Source organism: Terrapene carolina, unplaced genomic scaffold, assembly GCF_002925995.2.
Source record: "Terrapene carolina triunguis isolate 2854851 unplaced genomic scaffold, T_m_triunguis-2.0 Scaffold374, whole genome shotgun sequence".
Classification (NCBI taxonomy): Eukaryota; Metazoa; Chordata; order Testudines; family Emydidae; genus Terrapene; species Terrapene triunguis.
The window spans coordinates 1,710,829-1,730,847 of NW_020664725.1; the positions used below are offsets into that span (position 1 = coordinate 1,710,829).

At 57.7% G+C, this 20,019-nt stretch overlaps 1 protein-coding gene across 1 annotated transcript in view; it reads right to left on the reverse strand.

Moving 5' to 3' along the window:
- The window catches only part of ROBO3 (roundabout guidance receptor 3), a 129,786-nt gene that overhangs the window by 51,839 nt on the left and 57,928 nt on the right, over window positions 1-20,019 (reverse strand). Inside the window, exons 3-4 of the mRNA XM_026657876.1 lie at window positions 1,454-1,611; window positions 922-1,042 (exon numbers count right to left, since the gene is read on the reverse strand). Coding sequence (XP_026513661.1) covers window positions 922-1,042; window positions 1,454-1,611 — 279 coding nt within the window. The remainder of the gene's footprint in view (window positions 1-921; window positions 1,043-1,453; window positions 1,612-20,019) is intronic.

Here is a 20,019-nt window from a genome sequence, read left to right on the forward strand (position 1 = left end):
GGCCGGGGCTGCTCAGAAAAACGCCTTGCCTCATTTATGACCCCTTCGGCCAGAGCAATAAACCATATCCCAGCTCCCAGCGTGGCACCTCTGCCTCCCGAGGCACAGGGTTCCCAGGCAGGGCTGCTCTCCTGGGCTCCCCTGAAATCAATGGGAGTTAGGCACCTAAGTACCTCTGAGGATCTGGGCCCAGGAGCCTGTTTGGGACTAGGTGAGTAGCAGAGAATGGCAGGGCTGAGCTAGAGGGCCAGGGAAGGGCCAGGCAGGGATGGGATCTCGAATAGTCCATGCCAAGTCCCTGGATCTAGCTGCCCGGTGGGTTCTGGCTGGGATCTGCAGGAGGCAATCAGTGCCTGGAGAAGGGGGTGGTCGATAATGGCCATTCAGTCCCCTCCAGTAGTGGAAACATAGAAGGCTCCTTGGCGTGACTGATGACGGAGAGGGAGTGACTCAGTGGTGCTGATCTGGGCTGGAGATTCCTGGGGGCAGCTTGCAAATGTTCCCATATAGATCCTGTTTGTGAGTTTAGGGTGTTTGATTAATAACGTCTGGCACCCCGGGTGGCCCTAACCACGTACAGAGAGCACTGCCGCCATGCAGCCACTTCTGGGGCGGAGCGCAGCCGTCAGTCCCAGCTTGCAGCAGGGAAGCGGCCATTTGGGGCGGCACACTGGGCCAGACCGGCTTGCACGTAAGGGGAAAGGCTACTGAGATGTAGTCTGGGTATTCCCAGCCTGCTGCCCGGCCACTCAGCTCTGGTGCCTTGGCTATGGGGCACGTCTCAAAGCGCTTAGCTCATCAGCCAGGCTTGGTGCTGTGCGGGGGGACAGCCATGGAGCCGAGCTCCTTGACACACAGCCACCCACCCTGTGTGCCCAGCCCGGCCAGCCCTGCCCCACACAGGCCCCAGGCACTACGCACCAAACACCACCAGCTCGGCCGGCTCGCTGTCCCGTTCCCCCACCATGTTGGTAGCCACACAGACATACATGCCAGCGTCGCTCTTCCTGGTGTTGGACATCATCAACTTCCCCCCACGGATCTGCACCAAAGGGGAAGAGCTCAGAGTAGCTGGCCGTGCCATGGTACGGGGAGTCACACGCTGTCCCCATGCCACCCTGCAGGACAGACGCTCCCACGGCCCCCTCCCTGCATGCCACCCCCACCCCCGTAGGACAGATACCCTCATTACCCAATTAGTCTCCCGACCCTGCAGGACATATGCCCCCCTCCCTGCATGCCACCCCCGCCCCCATGGGACAAACACCTCCATTAGTTCCCCCACCCCGCAGGACAGACGCTCCCACAGCCCCCTCGCTGCACACTACCCCAGCACCCTCCAGGACATATTCCCCCACCATGCCCTACGCCCTCTACACCTTGGGACAGATGCCCACCATACCCCCGATCCCACTGCTCGCCCCCTCGCCCCGTGGGACGGGCAAGGCCTCACCGTGATGCGCTCGTCTTTATCGCTGATGCTGATGCTGTTCTTCTTCCAGGAGATGGTGGGCTCAGGGTGCCCCCGGGGCGGGATGCACTCCATCACAGCCGGCTCGCCTGCCGCCACCACCACGTCGCTGGGGGCCTGCCGGAAGTCATCGCGCAGAACTGCAAAGGGAACCGTGAGCGCGTGAGCCAAGGGCCCTGCAAGGTGCCACACAGGCAGCGAAGGGGCAGACAGCTGCAGGTGCCCTCCAGAAACAACCATGGCCATGTGTGAACCGCCTCCCCCACCCTCCTCTGCACCCGCCTCGCTGTCCTGTCACCAGCCAGTGCCCGTGGGAACAGAGAGCCCAGTGTGGGGACAGCCCTGCGGGAAGCCATGTCCCCGTGGCCGGTGTGTCCAACCCCAAGCCCAGCAGGAGGCGCGGCCTGGCTCGCTTTGCCAGCATGCCCAAATCTGCGGGTGTGACCTGTGGCGAGCAGGGGCAGTCTCCTCATACAAGGCAGAGCCAGCCGGGGAGCGAACGCCGCAAGAGGGGGAGTCAAACCCCACGGCTGGGTTCCCAGGCCCGGAGCCTTCCACGGGAGTCAGGAGGGGCAGGAAATGTCCTGTTGCGGGTGAGGGCTGATTCCCCCACTGGGTCTGGAGGGAAGCACCACCTCCACACAAGTGCCCAGAGCAAGCTGGGGACACTCTGCCTGCCCAAAGCCTCAGGTGCAGTCTGGGATGGGGGCTGTTAGAATCATAGAATCATAGAATATTAGGGTTGGAAGGGACCTCAGGAGGTCATCTAGTCCAGTCCCCTGCTCAAAGCAGGACCAATCCCCAACTAAATCATCCCAGCCAGGGCTTTGTCAAGCTGGGCCTCAAAAACCTCTATGGATGGAGATTCCATCACCTCCCTAGGGAACCCATTCCAGTGCTTCACCACCCTCCTAGTGAAATAGTGTTTCCTAATATCCAACCTAGACCTCCCCCACTGCAACTTGAGACCATTGCTCCTTGTTCTGTCCTCTGCCACCACTGAGAACAGCCGAGCTCCATCCTCTTTGGAACCCCCCTTCAGGTAGTTGAAAGCAGCTATCAAATCCCCCTCACTCTTCTCTTCTGCAGACTAAATAACCCCAGTTCCCTCAGCCTCTCCTCGTAAGTCATGTGCTCCAGCCCCCTAATCATTTTCGTTGCCCTCCGCTGGACTCTCCCCAATTTGTCCACATCCCTTCTATAGTGTGGGGACCAAAACTGGACGCAGTACTCCAGGTGTGGCCTCACCAATGCTGAATAGAGGGGAATAATCACTTCCCTCGATCTGTTGGCAATGCTCCTACTAATACAGCCCAATATGCCGTTGGCCTTCTTGGCAACAAGGGCACACTGTCGACTCATATCCAGCTTCTCGTCCACTGTAACCCCCAGGTCCTTTTCTGCAGAACTGCTGCTTAGCCATTCGGTCCCTAGTCTGTAGCAGTGCATGGGATTCTTCCGTCCTAAGTGCAGGACTCTGCTCTTGTCCTTGTTGAACCTCATCAGATTTCTTTTGGCCAAATCCTCTAATTTGTCTAGGTCATTCTGACCCCTATCCCTACCCTCTAGCGTATCTACCCAGGGCCGTGCCTAGCCATTTTGGTGCCCTACACAGCCCCCCGGGGGGGGGGCTTTCCCAGGCCTCCGTGGGGGGGCAGGAACAGGCTTGGGGACAAGGGGGAAACCACCCCCCAGCACGAGCCAGTGGAGCGGAGCGGGTTGGGGCCGGGTTGCTCCACTTCCTGTTGCCCGGTGATGACAGGGCAGGCCTGACCACACACTCACGGGGCGGCGGGAAGTGGAGTGACCTGGCCCCAGCCTGCTCTGCTCTGCTCCCCTGGCTCCCAGCCTTGGGACTTGGGGGGCAGAGGGGAACCGCCCCCCAGCACTCAGTGGCAGCGCGGCTGGGAGCCAGCGGTGCAGAGCATGCTGGGGCCGGGTCACTCCACTTACCGCTGCCCGATGAGTACAGGGCAGGCCCGACCCCTGCTGCAGTCCTCAGGGGAAGGGGTGGAGTGGGGACGAGGCTGGGGCAGAGCAGGGGCGGGAAGAGGTGGGCCGGGGGTGGAGCAGGGGAGGGGGCTTTGGGGAAAGGGTGGGGCTGGGGCAGAGCAGGGGCAGGGGCCCTGGGGAAGAGGTGGAGCAGCTGCATACTTTGCATATGGGTAAGGACGGCCCTGTATCTATCTCTCCCCCCAGCTAAGTGTCATCTGCGAACTTGCTGAGGGTGCAATTCATCCCATCATCCAGCATTAATAAGGATGTTGAAGAAAACCGGCCCCAGGACCGACCCCTGGGACACTCTGCTTGATACCGGCTGCCAACTCGACATGGAGCCGTTGATCACTACCCGTTGAGCCTGACGATCTAGCCAGCTTTCTATCCACCTTATAGTCCATTCATCCAGCCCAGACTTCTTTAACTTGCTGGCAAGAATACCGTGGGAAACCGTATCAAAAGCTTTGCTAAAGTCAAGATATATGTTCAATGGAGCAGCCAGCTTGTCCAGTCTGGCCCAGCCAGTGCGCTTGGAATGGACAGCGAGAACTACTTGGTCGACAATGCTCAGCACACAGGGGCCCCATGCAGCCCTGGTCAGTCGCTGGCTGTGCTCTGCAGCCCCAGGCCCAAAACTAGGGTCACCAGCCGTCCGGTTTTCGACCGGAACGCCTGGTCGAAAAGGGACCCAGGCGGCTCTGGTCAGCACTGTTGACCAGGCTGTTAAAAGTCAGGTCAGTGGCGCAGCAGGGTTAAGGTAAGCTCCTTACCTGCCCTGCCTCTGTGCACCTCCCGGAAGCGACATGTCCCTGTGGGTCCTAGGCGCAGGTGCAATCAGGGAAGATTTGCGTGCTGCCTCTGCCCTGAGTGCCAGCTCCGTGGCTCCCATTGGCCTGGAACCGTGGCCAATGGGAGCTGCAGGGGCAGTGCCGCCTGCAGGCGCAGACAGCACACACCATGCAGAGCCGCCTGGCCACGCCTCTGCCTAGGGGCCAGACATGCTGGCTGCTTCCAAGAGATGCGGAGAGCCAGGGCAAGCAGGGAGCCTGCCTTAGCCCCACTGCGCCGCCAATCGGGAGCCGTCTGAGGTAAGCACCGCCCAGCTGGAGTCCGAACCCCCTGGTCTAGGTCGGAACCCCTTCCGCACCCAACCCCCCTGCCCCAGGTCAGAACCCCCTCCTGCACCCCAAATCTCTCATCCCCAGCCCCACCCCACAGCCCACACCCCCAGTCGGAACCCACACCCCTTCCCACACCCCAACCCCCTGCCCCAGCCTGGAGCCCCCTCCTGCACCCCAAACCCCTCATCCCCGGCCCCACCACAGAGCCCACACCCCCAGCTGGAAACCGCAGCCCCTTCCACGTCCCAACCCTCTGCCCCAGCCTGGAGCCGCCTCCTGCACCCCAAACCCCTCATCCCCGGCCCCACGACAGAGCCCACACCCCCATCTGGAAACCGCAGCCCCTTCCATGTCCCAACCCTCTGCCCCAGCCTGGAGCCGCCTCCTGCACCCTGAACCCCTAATTTCTGCCCCAACCCCAGAGCCCACACCCCCACCTGCTGCCCCAGCCCAATGAGAGTGAGTGAGGGTGGGGGAGAGCGAGCGACGGGGGGGGGGAATGGAGTGAGTGAGGACAGGGCCACAGAGAAGATGCGGGGCAAGGGTGTTCAGTTTTGTGCGATTAGAAAGTTGGCAACCCTACCCAATGCTGCAGTGCCAGCGCAAGAGCTGCTGAGCCGGGCAAGGCCCTGGGGGTCCGGAGAGCTACCAGCCAGGCTGTGCCCACAGAACCACCCAACTCGCTGCACTGATCACTGCCCTCAGGAAGCTACACCACAGCCCTCCGCACTGCGCTGCGTCCCTTCCCACTCCTCCCGGCACATGACCCTAGCACTGACTTGAGGGGCACACGGCGCTTTGGGGTGTTTGCCCCAGATCAGCCTGTTTTCCTCTCCTGCTTGGCCTCAGCACCAAGAGTGGCAGGACCCGGCAGCTCCATGCCCCCTGTGCCCCACCCTTGCCTGCCCCAGCCTACGGGCACCCTTCGTCTTGGTTTGGAACATTAGCCTCAAATAAGCAGGCTGCAGTCAGACTCATACACCGGTAGGGCCCAGCAGAACAGGGCACCTGGATGTACATCTAGACCCCGTGTCGCCCCCGCAAAGGATCACTTGTGGGCGGCAGAGAGGAAGGTGCTAGGGGTGGGGGTCCCGGCACTGTGACTCCATCCCCCCAATCTGCGGAGAGTCACAGGGACAGGCTGAGATTGGGGAGAGGGGCGGGCAGGGGGAGAGGGTCAGAGAGGAGGGGTAGAGCTGTGGCAGCCAGGTGGGCAGTTCTGTGTGTTGAGGGGCACTGGGGGGAAGGGGTAGATGGACGGGGGCTCACAGTGAAGGGGATGGAGGATGCAGGGGATACAGAGTGGAGCAGCTGTCCTGGCTGCAGCTCTCTGTGGGGATTTCCGACACCCGCAGCGGTGGGCCAGGCTGGGGGAAGGAGTGCAGTGGCCCCTGGCCAGAGGCTCCAGCCAGAGCTCCGGGGACTCAGAGCTCCCCCAGGTCACTGCTCCTGCTCAACACACACAACTTGCCGAAGCGGACAAGGCAGAAGAGTCCTGCATGTGCCCCAGCCCTCCTGCCCACCCCCCAGCATCTCTGAATTATCTCTGACCTCCTGCACATCGCAGGCCACAGAGCCTCGCCCACCCACTGCTGGAATACACCCCTCGCCTCTGGCTGAGTTACTGACGCCCTCAAATCGGGATTTAAAGACTTCCAGTTACAGAGAATCCACCAATTACCGTGCTGCAGCAGCACTCATTGTCCTGCTCCGGGCAGCTCTCCAATCACCCAGCGCTGGCCAGAATAACCCAGCGTTTTATAACCATTACGGAGAAGTGTCAGGCCTTTAATGCACAACTGGCTGTGGGGCCGTTTACTGCTCCTTTGCTTGTCAAAGGCACCTGCGCTGCCACTGCAGCAAGAACAACAATTCATTAGCTGCGTTTACGAGCCGGCCGCTCACCCTGGGGACTCGTGCAGGAGCTGATTAGCACTCAGAGCAGTTGGAGGCACAAAGGACACCACAGGATGGCCACAGCCAGAGGGGATGCCCCAGGGAGCTGGGGGACAAAACATCACCCCAGCGCATCCAGCCATTTGGCCCCCGGAGACTCAGCTGGGGGCACCATTGGGATTTTCATACAAAGCTCGACCAACGAGGGGGCTAGTCTGGGAAGGCCAATGCCCCGAGAGCTCGCTGCAGCCGTTTGGGGTGGCGCCAATGGACGGCGGGTGTCTGAAGCCACTTCTGCTTTCTTTGTACTGGTGGCTGCTGGGGACAGGCCCTGGCACATCCTGAGCTTCCGCTGCGGCCAAGGGGCTGCGTCTCCCGTGGTGACACCCCCAGACTCAGGCTGGCCCCGTGCTCCCCGAGCTGAGACTGGGTCCTGCGCCATGGCTAGAGCGGGGCCCGGAGCCCACAGATCAGCTGCTCTGTACAGGGAGAACCAGAGCTCGGGGGGAGCACAGCGGAGGTCCCTGTGGACAGCACACCAGCCAGGTTCATCGGCCTGGGGCGAAGGGTTCCCAGGGCTCCCCCAAGCCCCCGGCAAGGCCAGGGCTGTCAGGCAGAGTGCGCCATGGCTGTGTTTTCTGAATGAAGTGACGGTGGCCTTGGCTACTCCCCCACGCCCTGACACTGTGTCCCCTGGGTACAGGACATCTGTGGGATGGGGAGACCCTGACCTGCATGGATGGGCTGGGCCTGCACAGCCTGGGGGTAGACTCTGCGAGGGTGCCCAGCACTCCAGCAGCCCAGGAGTCAACACACACACCAGACTGCCGATGAATGCGCACACAGGGGTCTCATATGCCCTGAGCCAACCAGGGGTTCCGCACTGGGACACGTGACTCCCAGGCACCAGCAGCCCTCATTGGCCTGTCCCTGGGCTGTGACTTTGTGGCCAATGCCGCCCGGGGATGCAGCATCACGGCTCTGTGCCGTGGGATGCTACCTTGGGGCACATGAGGACGGGGGCGGGGATTCACAGGAGAGCTGGATGCCCGTCAGCTGCACGGGGTGGGAGAGGAGCCCACGAAAAGTCCTGGCCATTTGCAGAGGTGTGGCACGGTCACACCCTTTCAGAGTGCCCCCCAGGGCAGGGGAGCAATGGGGCTTTCCCAGCAAAGCAGGGCAGTGCCCTTAGCTCTCCCCGCCTGGGACAATGCAAACTGGCATCCTGGACAGAGGAATATTGACTGGGAGGCTGAGACTCTCCTCGACATGATGAGTGCGTGGTGTATAAAGCACAAGGCCTCCTGTCGGTATCAGGGCCTCTGACCCAAGCAGGACAGGTCCTGGGCATCATCAGACACTGACATTTCAGGAAGTGGGAGCCAACTTCTAAAGGGCCCAGAAAAAGCCCTGGTAACTACTCGGGTGTGCAAAGGGGCGCTGCAGTCCCAGCTGGAATCCAAAGGGAGCAGAGCAGGGAAGGCTCTTTGGGTGCTCCGGGAATGGGGAGCCGATCCTGCACGAGGAGACTGAAAGAGCGGGGCTGGGTTAGCTTAGCAAACGCAGGCTGCGAAGGGATCGGATTGCTCTGGGTGAAGACATGGGGCAGGCGGGGACACACCAGAGAGGGAGAAGAGCTAACGGACATGAAAGGGCACAAGAACTAATGGGGATAAACTGGCCAGGAATAATCTAGGCTGGAAATTAGAAGCTGGTTTCTTGCCGTCAGAGGAGAGAGGTTCTGGAACCGCCTCCGAAAAGGAGCAATGGGGGCAAAAAAGGTGGCTGGGCTTCAGCTGGAACTGGGTCAGTTCATGACCAGGATTGGATGTCAGGGCTGCCTGTGATAGCAGAGCCTGGACTCGAGAAGTCAGCAGGTCCCTTCCCGCCCTGTGTAACTCCCCTGTAAACAGGGAGGCCTGGGCATGTCTGACAGTGGCATTGATTTTCTAAGGGATTCTCCGTGCCAGTCAGATGGGTGTGGTGCTGATAAGGCAAAGGACAGGCGTGTCCAATCCCAGCTCTCAGGGCAAACCCAGCCAAGCACAGAGGCGAGGTCAGTTTCTGCCAGGGCCAGGGCGATTGCCCAAGCCGTGCAGAACTCCTCTCTGTATCCCCTCTGCTGGATCATAGAATCATAGAATATCAGGGTTGGAAGGGACCTCAGAAGGTCATCAGGTCCAACAGGGCCAGCTCCAGGCACCAGCTTGGCAAGTAGGTGCTTGGGGCAGCCACTCCGGAGAGGGGCGGCAGGTCCAGCTATTCGGTGGCAATTCGGCGGACGGTCCCTCACTCCCGCTCGGAGCGAAGGACCTTCCGCCGAATTGCCTCTGCAGATCGCGATCGCGTTTTTTTATTTTATTTTATTTTTTGTGGCTGCTTGGGGCGGCCAAAACCCTGGAGCCGGCCCTGTAGTCCAACCCCCTGCTCAAAGCAGGACCAATCCCCAACTAAATCATCCCAGCCAGGGCTTTGTCAAGCCTGACCTTAAAAACCTCTAAGGAAGGAGATTCCACCACCTCCCTAGGGAACCCATTCCAGTGCTTCACCACCCTCCTAGTGAAATAGTGTTTCTTAATATCCAACCTAGACCTCCTCCACTGTAACTTGAGACCATTAGTCCTTGTTCCGTCATCTGCTACCACTGAGAACAGCCGAGATCCATCCTCTTTGGAACCCCCCTTCAGGTAGCTGAAGGCTGCTATCAAATCCCTCCTCACTCTTCTCTTCTGCAGACTAAATAACCCCAGTTCCCTCAGCCTCTCCTCATAAGTCATGTGACCCAGCCCCCTAATCATTTTTGTTGCCCTTCACTGGACTCTCTCCAATTTGTCCACATCCCTTCTGTAGTGGGGGGACCAAAACTGGACACAATACTCCAGGTGTGGCCTCACCAATCCCTCGATCTGCGGGCAATGCTCCTACTAATACAGCCCAATATGCCTTTAGCCTTCTTGGCAACAAGGGCACACTGCTGACTCATATCCACTACTCGTCCACTGTAATACCCAGGGCCTCTTCTGCAGAACTGCTGTTGAGCCCGTCGCACCCCAGCCTGTAGCGGTCCATGGGATTCTTCCGTCCTAAGGGCAGGACTCTGCACTTGTCCTTGTTGAACCTCATCAGATTTCTTTTGGCCCAATCCTCCAATGTGTCTAGGTCACTCTGGACCCTATCCCTACCCTCCAGCGTATCTACCACTCCCCCTAGCTTAGTGTCATCTGCGAACTTGCTGAGGTGAGCCCCGGGGTGCCAAGGGAACGCAGAGTTGCCAGGTCCCTAGAAGCTCCCGGTGGCTGAATGGAGACGCAGCACTTTCCAGACGTGAATAGCTTCTCAATAAGCCATTTAACTTCGCGGGAGCGATACACCATAAATATTTGTATTCAAGGGTAATACACTCAAATAATCCTGCCAGTAATGAGCAATAAAACACGGGTATATTGCTTATTAAGTATTTATGTACCTAATCCAGGAGCGTTCCCAGGCTGGCTGCTTTCCAACAGTCTCACACCCAGGAACACAGCAAGGGCGCAAAACAAAGGGTCCGTCTGCTCTTCGGACAACTGAGCGTTCTCCACTACCCCTAACCGCAACCAGCACATGCCCAGCTGCATGGAGTCTAACTTCCCGGGCCGCGGTAGGCAGGGGAGCAAGGGCAGAGTCCCTGCCCCGGAAGGGAGACCCCTTGCTCAGAGAAAGCGGCAACGGCTCACCCAGCGCCAGTGGAGGTTCTGCTCAGTAATTATTTCTCTGCTGGAGCTTTTCTAAATATAGCAGAAGGGCTGAGCCTGGCTCTCCTTTCTCCCACCATAATGAATAAATACAGAAAGATGCAATTAGCTGGCAGTAACCCTGATAATCGAGATCAATGGCTGCTGTATCCTTAATGAAGTGTTAAATTGAGTCTGTCTCCTTACCCCCCCGACTCCCCCGCAGGCTGTTTCAGTGATGGATTTGTGGCTTCCCCTGGCTGGGCTCAGATCCGTCACGGAGAGCCGTGAGCCCTGGCTAGCGCTGAGAAAGGAGAAGCAGCCCACCTGGGTGACTCCTCGCCACCACATCACAGCTACGCCCGGCCAACAGGTGGCCACTGTCCGATGCCAGCCCTGCCATCACCAGCCTACAGGCTTTTATAGTTCCTGTGCGAAAACAGGGGCCCTCCCGGGCACACGTCCCAGCATCCTCCCCCGCCAATCCCTCTGTCCTGCCAGGGAGTCACCTTCTGTCTGTGAAAGGCCAGGCAGCCATCTGACCCACCTTAATGCTATCTGGAGCCAGCCCCACTCCCTCCCCACAACTCCTCTGAGAGACACCCCCTCCCAGCCCCACTGACCTCAAACAGCTTCACGCTTCATTACCCAACACCCTCCTCTAGAGCAGACACTCCAATCAGACACTCTCAGCAGCGTCTCTGGAGGCCAGAGAATACCAGCGTCCTCAGTGTCTTCTGGGGCCTCCTCCCTCGGATCCATTAATCGCCTCTGTGGCCCTGCGCTGTGCTCACCCCCCGCCCATGTCTCCTGCTCCCAAGGAGGGGGCCTGTCTCGGACACTGCACACCTCATGCCAGCTACACAGACCCCTCTGATATGGGACTTCTGCAAGATCCTCTCCTGGGGACATGCTGCTCTCTAACCTCCTACGGACAAGAGCTGCCGGAGTGCAGTGGGGGGGCCAGGAAGCCTTCAGCTGTACTCCCAGCTCTGCATCTATCCACCCACCAACTCCACACATCCCCTGGTGCTACAGGACCAAGCCCAGAGCAAAACGGTGCTTTTCTCTGTCTCCCACTGGGCTGAGGGGCCCGAATCTGCACACGCAGGACTGCTTCTCGGGGGCTGTATTGTGCCTTACAGCCAGGGCCAGCTCCAGGCACCAGCTTACCAAGCAGGTGCTTGGGGCGGCCACTTCGGAGAGGGGCGGCACGTCTAGCTGTTCGGCGGTAATTCGGCGGACGGTCCCTCACTCCTGCTCGGAGCGAAGGACCTCCCGCCGAATTGCCGCCGCAGATCGCGATCGCGGCTTTTTTTTGTTTGTTTGTTTTTGTTTAGCTGCTTGGGGCGGCCAAAACCCTGGAGCCGGCCCTGCTTACAGCCCGATCTCAGCACAGATGCTGGGGCTGGCTCAGTTTTATCTGGCAAAGACTTTGCAGCCAGGGAAGGGACTGTCACCCAGAAGGCTCAGCTGCCAGGGCTAGATCGTCTCAAATTGGCCCTGATTGCTGGCTTAGCCCCAGTGCAGCATAGTCGTCCTGGTGAGAACATGGCAGTAAAAATGCTTCTGAGGCAGCTCTCCAGGCCCTAGACAGAGACCCCGACACAGGTATTATTGACATGAGTCGGGGAGGGCCTCTACCACCGTGAAACTATGCATATCACACACACAATCTATACATACACGTGCCTGTGTCTCCCCATACATACATAAACCGCGGTTGTTTCCTTTCCCTGTAGCTGGAAAGAGAAATCCCCCTTGTTCGACAGTCTCTTAGATGCTATAACCATGGTAATAACTGTCTAGATGGGGAAAAGAGAAGAGAAGTGAGCTGAGCTGAGCTGGAGCTGCTGCGGATGTCGGTAACGCCTGCGCTTTTGAAGCCAGAGGACCCGGGAGCTCCCGTTGCCGTGAAGTCCCTGGTGCCCTGGTATGCAGCAGTGACACCTGTGAAGTTCGGACTGGAGCCTGCCCATGGATTGGCTACCAGCCTTTGCAGCACACAAGCCCCCTTGGCTAGCTACACTCTGAGGGCAAGTAGACAGCAATCGCTCAGCACTGCCCACCCTGTGAATGGGTGTCAGAGCCCCACGCAGCAATCTGCCGCTCATCCTCCAATCACATCCTCCCCAGAGGGGCTGTGATAACCCTCCCTGATAAATGCTAATGCAAAGCAGCGGCTGGGGTCTCCTGCAGTTTTCTTCCCAACAACCCAGCTCTGCTTTTGCTGCCCAGTCAGTGGCCCCACCGGATCGCTCTTATTTCTTGCCTCTCTGTTGGGCTTAAGGATTTGGGCTCCCGTCCTGGAGGCTATGAGCTGATGCAGGGGCAGTGGGAATTGCCAAGCTAATCATGAGATCTCACATCGGGAGTGCTGCAGCAGGGCTGAGAGGGCACCAATCCCAGTGTTTGGGGTTTAACTGCCCCGCTTAAAACTGATATTTTGACCTATTTGGATTGCACGCTGGCCGAGACCCTGAGAGCCCAGGGCTACGAGGTCCAGATACACGCCCTGATCGTGGGAGCCCTGGGCTCGTGGGACCCCCACAATGAGCTGGTTCTGAGAGCGTGTGGAGTCGGGCGACGCTACGCCCGGCTCATGAGACAGCGCATGGTGTCCGACACCATCAGGTGGTCCAGAGACATTTATACGGAACACATCACAGGACCGTCAATACCGCATTGAGTAATCGAGACCGCCGACCAGGGAAATAGCCCACTTCCTTCCCTGACGGACCAAGGGACGCACCCCACCCATGTACTCATTCGCTACACCGATACTGACTTGGACTCCTTATACATTCCATGGGTGGCGTACCTGAGCCCACTTATCCACTGACACCCAATCTGGGCCTATGCCGGTTATGTGATATGTATGTATCTCTTCACGCTTGCAACCGATACCTGAAATCCCTCATAACTCAAGCCTGACCCCAGATGTGCAGTACCTTCCCTCTTAACTTGTGTCTATTTAACTTTAAACATTCACTTTAATAAAAATGTTATTGGCTCTGACTCGCTCAGGGTTTGAACGATGGGCAAAGCCTCGTCCCACTAGCCTGGTCTCACGTTAACTCCAGACATGCCAAGGCAGGTATATTCAAACTATAACAGAGCAGGTTTAGATTACATCTCAGGAAAAACTCCCTAACTGTAAGCAGAGTAGGACAATGGAACAGACGCCTAGGGAGGTCATGGAAGCTCCTTCATTGGAGGTTGTCAAAAGGAGGCTGGATAGCCGTCTGCCTTGGATGGGTTTAGACACAACAAATCCTGCATCTTGGCAGGGGGTTAGACCAGATGACCCTTGTGGTCCCTTCTAACCCTATGGGTCTATGATATTACCCCTGCGTCCGACCAGCTTCTCAATGTCTCACCGAAGGCAAAGAACTAGCTGATGGTCATGATTATTGCAAGATGTTTGTACGGGAAATAGCTTCAGAGATGTCAAATGTAGAAAATTGGGTTTCAAAACTGTGGAAGTGAAACTTGTGGCCTGAGGCGAGGCGGGTCTCCGGGCTCACTCCATCAACACTAAGAAAAGGGGACATCTGTGGAGGCATCTACTTTTACTGTCGGGACCAGGTGCAGGCGGGAGGATTTACACAAACAAAAGAAGGTCCCAAGACAAGTCTCTGCCTATGGGACCCCCTGGAGTAAGAGATAATGGTCTGCAACTGTTACTCCTGAGGGCATTCTGTGCCAAAAAAATTAAAATTCTGCACATAATATTTTAAAATTCTGCACATTTTATTTGTCATATAAATGCGGAGGCTCCAGCATGGCCGTGGGCAGCACAGGCAACTGGCTATACAGAAGTGCGATAGCTCAGTGGTTTGGGCATTGGCCTGCTAAACCCAGGGTTGTGAGTTCAATCCTTGAGGGGGCCATTTAGGGAACTGGGGTAAAAATCTGTCTGGGGATTGGTCCTGCTTTGAGCAGGGGGTTGGACTAGATGACCTCCTGAAGTCCCTTCCAATCCTGATATTCTATGATTGATCACAGTGCAGTTCCCGACATGGACTCAGCGGTGAGGCTGCACCCGACCCTGACACAATGCAAGGACCGGGCCTGCTCCAGAAACACCTCCATGGCAGGTGCACCAAGTGTGGGGAATCATCAAGAAAGGGTTAGATAATAAGACAGAAAATATCATATTGCCTCTATATAAATCCATAGTACGCCCATATCTTGAATACTGCGTGCAGATGTGGTCGCCCCATCTCAAAAAAGATATATTGGAATTGGAAAAGGTTCAGAAAAGGGCAACAAAAATGATTAGGGGTATGGAACAGCTTCCATATGAGGAGAGATTAACAAGACTGGGACTTTTCAGCTTGGAAAAGAGACGACTAAGGGGGGATATGATTGAGGTCTATAAAATCATGACTGGTGTGAAGAAACTAAATAAGGAAGTGTTATTTACCCCTTCTCATAACACAAGAACTAGGGGTCACCAAATGAAATTGATAGGCGGCAGATTTAAAACAAACAAAAGGAAGTATTTCTTCACATAACGCACAGTCAACCTGTGGAACTCCTTGCCAGAAGATGCTGTGGAGGCCAAGAGTATAACAGGGTTCAAAAAAGAACTAGATAAATTCATGGAAAATAGGTCCATCAATGGCCATTAGCCAAGATGGATTGGGATGGTGTCCCTAGCCTCTGTTTGCCAGAAGCTGGGAATGGGCGACAGGAGATGAATCTCTTGATGATAACCTGTTCTGTTCATTCCCTCTGGGGCACCTGGCATTGGCCACTGTCGGAAGACAGAACACTGGGCTAGTGTCTGACCCAGTATGGACGTTCTTATGTTCACACGCAGCGCCAGACATGCAAAACCTGGCCCATTGCCTCCCCACACACAGCCCCAGACACTTGCACAGCTGGGTCCATCATCTCCAGCAAGCCCACTTAGTAACTGAAGAATTCAAGGAATAATTGGGAGGAAATCCGCTTATTTTAGTCAAACTGGAGTCTCCTACTAACAGCAGGAATCACTCAGAGCTGGATGGTCTCATGTAGATAAGCAAGTTCTGGATGGGGATGGGTTAGTGTGACATTCCCGTGGGTACGAAGGATGTGGACACACACCAACTCCTCCTCCTCTTTTGCTTCTCATCCCAGTGCCAGGGTGAGAAAAGCAGCAGCACATTCTCCACCTTCACCCTCCCACTCCCTGCATTGTCTCGGCTCAAACTCCCAGCCAGCCTGCGGCTGCCTCTCACCACGCAGGGCACTGCCGGGCACCATGCCTCAGGAACATGTTAGAGCACTTGTTCTGCGTGCCGTGTCCTCGCAAGCTGCCTCCCTGAGAGCTCGGCCGCCGTTTGTGCCGCAGTGAGCGCCAGCTGAATTATTCAGATTCAAAGCAATAAACACAGTTGCTTTATGACAGTTCAACCTTCCCAGTCAGCTTCTAATTGTTCATTACCCCGAATTCCAGCCCCTCTCCCGGGCTGTGTCACCGTGCAGCCAGTGAGGGAGAGAGCCCCTCAGAGATGATGAATGCCAACGCTCCCTGTGCTTAATGAATCAAAGACTGCGGCAGAATTTGCAGAACATGACAGAGAAGCAGGACTGTCGGGCTCCCCCAGCCACTGGCCGGGAGGCAGCGAGCGGAGACGGTCTGTTGGGGAGAGGAGAAGGTCCGGGCTTGCAGAGGCAAAGGCCACTGTCGAGGAGGAGAAGCGAGCGAGGGACATGAGCAGGACCTAGGTTACCTAGGGAGGTGGTGGAATCTCCTTCCTTAGAGGTTTTTAAGGTCAGGCTTGACAAAGCCCTAGCTGGGATGATTAGTTGGGGATTGGTCCTGCTTTGAGCAGGGGGTGGACTAGATGACCTCCTGAGGTCCCTTCCAACCCTGATAGTCTATGACCTAGCACCAGGCATGTTCCCAGGATAGATGCGGTCCACATGGCCACCGCACACATCCCATGCTCAGGTCAAATGACAGCAGGAGCAACACGGGAGCTTCCCGACCCCCACAGGGAGTGGCAGAACCCGGATCCCTGCATTCCAGCGCAGCCAGGCCCCTGGCAGTAACACCTGGGCTCTGCAGACAGCCCCACGGGAGCTTTCAGGGGCACGTTTTGGGGACGGTCCCCACTGTGAGCTGGGGGTGTAATTCCCAGCTCAAGGAGACACTTGCACTCACTTGGAGGGAGCTAGTGTGCTAAAAGCAGAGCATAGCCGCAGGTAAGCATGTGGAGCGGCTGGCCCCTCCGGCCACTCGCTGCCATGGCCACATGCTCTTTTTAGCATGCCAGCTCCAGCACAGCGATGACAGGTGTGTGGTGGCGAGCTGGGAACGGCCCCTCCCGCTGGAAGTGTAGACGTCCCCTTTGTCAGGGCCCTCATTGTACAGCTCATCCCAAACGCGCTGGGCAGCATAGACCCCATAAGGCACCGGGGCAGCCCTGGCGAGGGAAGATGTCACCTGCTACATCACCAACTCCACTCCCTCCCTGACCCTTGGAGCCTCCCCATGCAGAAACGGAGCCAGCCCAAACCTGTTCGCCTGTGAGGTCCTTCAGTATCACCGCAGAGCGCATGCCAGGGGGCAAGGCCGGGGGGCTGCTCAGATAGGAGGGGCCAGGCCAGGGCTGGCCTTTGTTCAGAGTTCAATTTTCCCTGATTAGCAGAACTAAACACTACACAAACCTGTTTTTCTCCATAATTGCAGAGTGCTGGGCAGAAGGCTCCCTCCGTAATGGGGATCATTATGCAAAGTGCTAATCACCTTTCTTAATGAGGTCCGGGTGTGATTAGCATGAGTTGCTTAATTGGCTGTGCAAATTGAAGGCGTCTTGCCACTGGAGAGAAGGGGACAGCGTTCGTGGCCAGGTGCAGACAGCTGCGTGTCCTGTGCTGCTTGGGCAGGGAGCTTCCCTGAGCATCCCCCAGGAGAGGGGAGGCCGGCTCAGCGCAGCGTGGCCGGGTTCAATCTGCCCTTGTGTAATTGAATCGTGAGATCCTGACGGAGCGGCCACTTGACCTTTCAGTCAATAATTCCTTCTGTCCCACGTCGGGGCGGGAGCTAATGCCCGGAATTATTCTAATCACGCACGCCCAGCAGCATCGCTCTCCCGCAGACGGCACCGTCCCGGCCTCTCACAACCACCGCGCAGCGAAAGGGACCCTGAGATTAATGGGGGAGGGGAGGGCTGGCGTGAACTCCAGAGAAAGGAGTGATGAATGGGAACTCTGAATCCCGGTGCTCCAATCAGCTTTCCACCATGGGCAGGGATTGTTAGCAATCCACGTATTACACCTTTCATTGCCAGGGCTAGCACATCAGGGCCAGCCTGAAATGCAGCCACCTCTAGGGTGCCACGCAGCAGCTGTTTACCAGCGCACAGCATCGCTACACAGCAGAGAGCTAGGAGCACCGTATCCAGCAGAAAGCACAGGGGGGATTACGCAGAGGCAGAAATGAACCACACAACTAGACAGGCAGCCAGGAGGCCAGTGGTGATGGGTCTTTTCCTATAAAAGTGCTCTGGGGGGGTTATGACCTCTCCGCCACGATGGGGCAGCTGGCCGACATGGATGGAGCGAGCAGAGACATCCAGGCCCTGAGTAGGCTGGGCTCCAGTTTGCTAGGGAGCGCATGGCCCCAGCTCCAGGCAGGGATCACACCCTGTCCCATGAGTGGTCAACAGGGCTGATGGGAATGGCTTTTCCTGCTATGGGACTTTTTGAAGGACACACTTTTCCCCAGGCACCCAACCAAACGTGCCGGGATTTCACCCTTCGACACGAGGGTTGCTGAGCGACGCTGGGACTCCAACCCCCGGGAACGCTGGGCTCTTTCACGCACTTGCCCTCCCTCCCAGGCGAGTGCCCTCGGTGCGTTCTCCGGGGCTGCACTGCCTGCTCCCACCGCAGCTCGGTCACAGAGGCGAAACCAGAACCCACTCCCCGAGGCCTCTGCGCTGGTCACCATGTCCACTGCACTTTGCTCTCCCTGCAGACACGCACGAGGCCAATCTCCCCACTGCAGCTGTCACTGGCAGTTTTTGCCCTGGCCCAGCCAAGCAGAGGTGACTGTGCAGCACAGAGTGGAGTTGTCCCTCCGAGGCGCTGGGGGCTGCTCCTACAGCCTTGCTGTCCCAGTCGCTTAGCCGAGGTCTGGGGAAGGGTCTGGCGGAGAGGGACCAGCTGAGGCTGCTCCGCACAGGACGGTGATCAGGGCGGTGGGTGGGGAAGCAATTTGGCAGACTGGCAGCGGTCGGGTGTGCCATGCCCTTGCCAAGGAGGTTCCAGCTGTTGGATACCCAGGCAGCAGTGAGGGCTGGTGGGGCTCGTTCCATCTGCCCTGCAGACTGGCCTAGTGCAGCACTCAGTGGGGGCTCTGCGGGCTGCCCCGGAAGGCGGCTCCAGCAGGGTCTGCAGCAGCCTGGGCTGCTCAGCAGGTCAGGTTGACATCAGCCCATCCCCCTGGGATTGCTCGCCTGGCACCGGCTTCACGCCAGCCATTCAAGGGGCAGGTTTCAAGCTTTCTGTGGTTGGGAGCCCACCTGCCCTCAGGCGCTCCCCCTTCCTTCCCCCCTAAGGCACTATGGACGCAGCTCAGCCCAGATGAGGGGCTTCTGCCGACAGCCCCAGGTGTGCCCCTAAGCACAGAAGGTGCCAGCCAGAGCGTGAACTCACCAGCCTACCGGGGCATGCGGATAGGCACTGAGAGATCTTTGCTTGGGGCAGGGAGGGGTAGGGGGCAGGCCGCACTGACCTGGGCCGCCATTGGGATGCCTTGCTTGTCTTTGGTATGTAGCACGGGCCCAGATGCCACCATGCCCAGAGAGAGTCATCAAAGCACCAGCTGCCACCCCATTCACTGCTGGATAAACCCTGCCTGGGATGGTTTGTTCGGCGCCTATCGCCAGGGAAGCAGGGTGCCCCCAGCCAGCTCTGGGGCTAAGGGAGAGATGCCCATTCTCGTCCTGTACAGCGGGGCTGCCTGCTCTGCCTTGGACCTCTCTGCTCCGAAGAGCAGCCAGGGCCCGCAGAGCCCTTCCAACACTCAGTGGCAGAGATGCCAATGTGGCCAGCCTAACATTTCTGCTTCAACACGTAAGCAGTTAGCATAGAAGTAGGTGAAAGTTCACAAAATGGAGTCACTGTGGTTCACTTAGACCCAGAGCAGAAGAGCTTCATCGGCACTTCTGGCCTTCCATTCTCCCGAGTTACCTGGTAGCTATGCCTAGTGACACCAACACCAATGTAGCATCATCCCAGCACATGTCTTGCACTGGAGTAAAGTATGTGTAAAATAAGGAGAGCTGCGCTGTCTTCCCAGACACAGCCAGGAACAAGAGGGTCTGACCGGCGCTGCTGTGCACCCTGTATTGTTGGCAAATGCCACCGGGCTCCAGTAGTCACCCCATCCATCTCCACTCTCCAAAGGAGCTGGCCCAGCTGACCCCTGGGGGTTATTAAACCACTCAACCATAGCACTTATTTGGGGACAGAGTGACCAACAAGCCTTCACACGAGCGGGTACAAAGACCTGGTTAGAAAAGGGGACTGATCCAGGGACACGCATTCTTGGATGCAGGCCTCACAGATAGAGTTAGGAACAATGGAGGGTCCGGCTCCTGCTGGTTACAAATTAACCTCCTGGTGAAACAGGCTCCGCTAACGAGGGGAGGGTTTCTCTTGGCAGCATGCGCAGGCTGTGCTGAGCGCGGCTGCTCCGCAGACTGGACGCACACAGCACGGGCTCTGGTGAGTTACAGTCTGTGGATCGAGCTGTAGCGTTCTCTGTCTTGGTCCCACTGCCGGGGGTGCGAGCGCCTTCCAGCCATGCACAAAG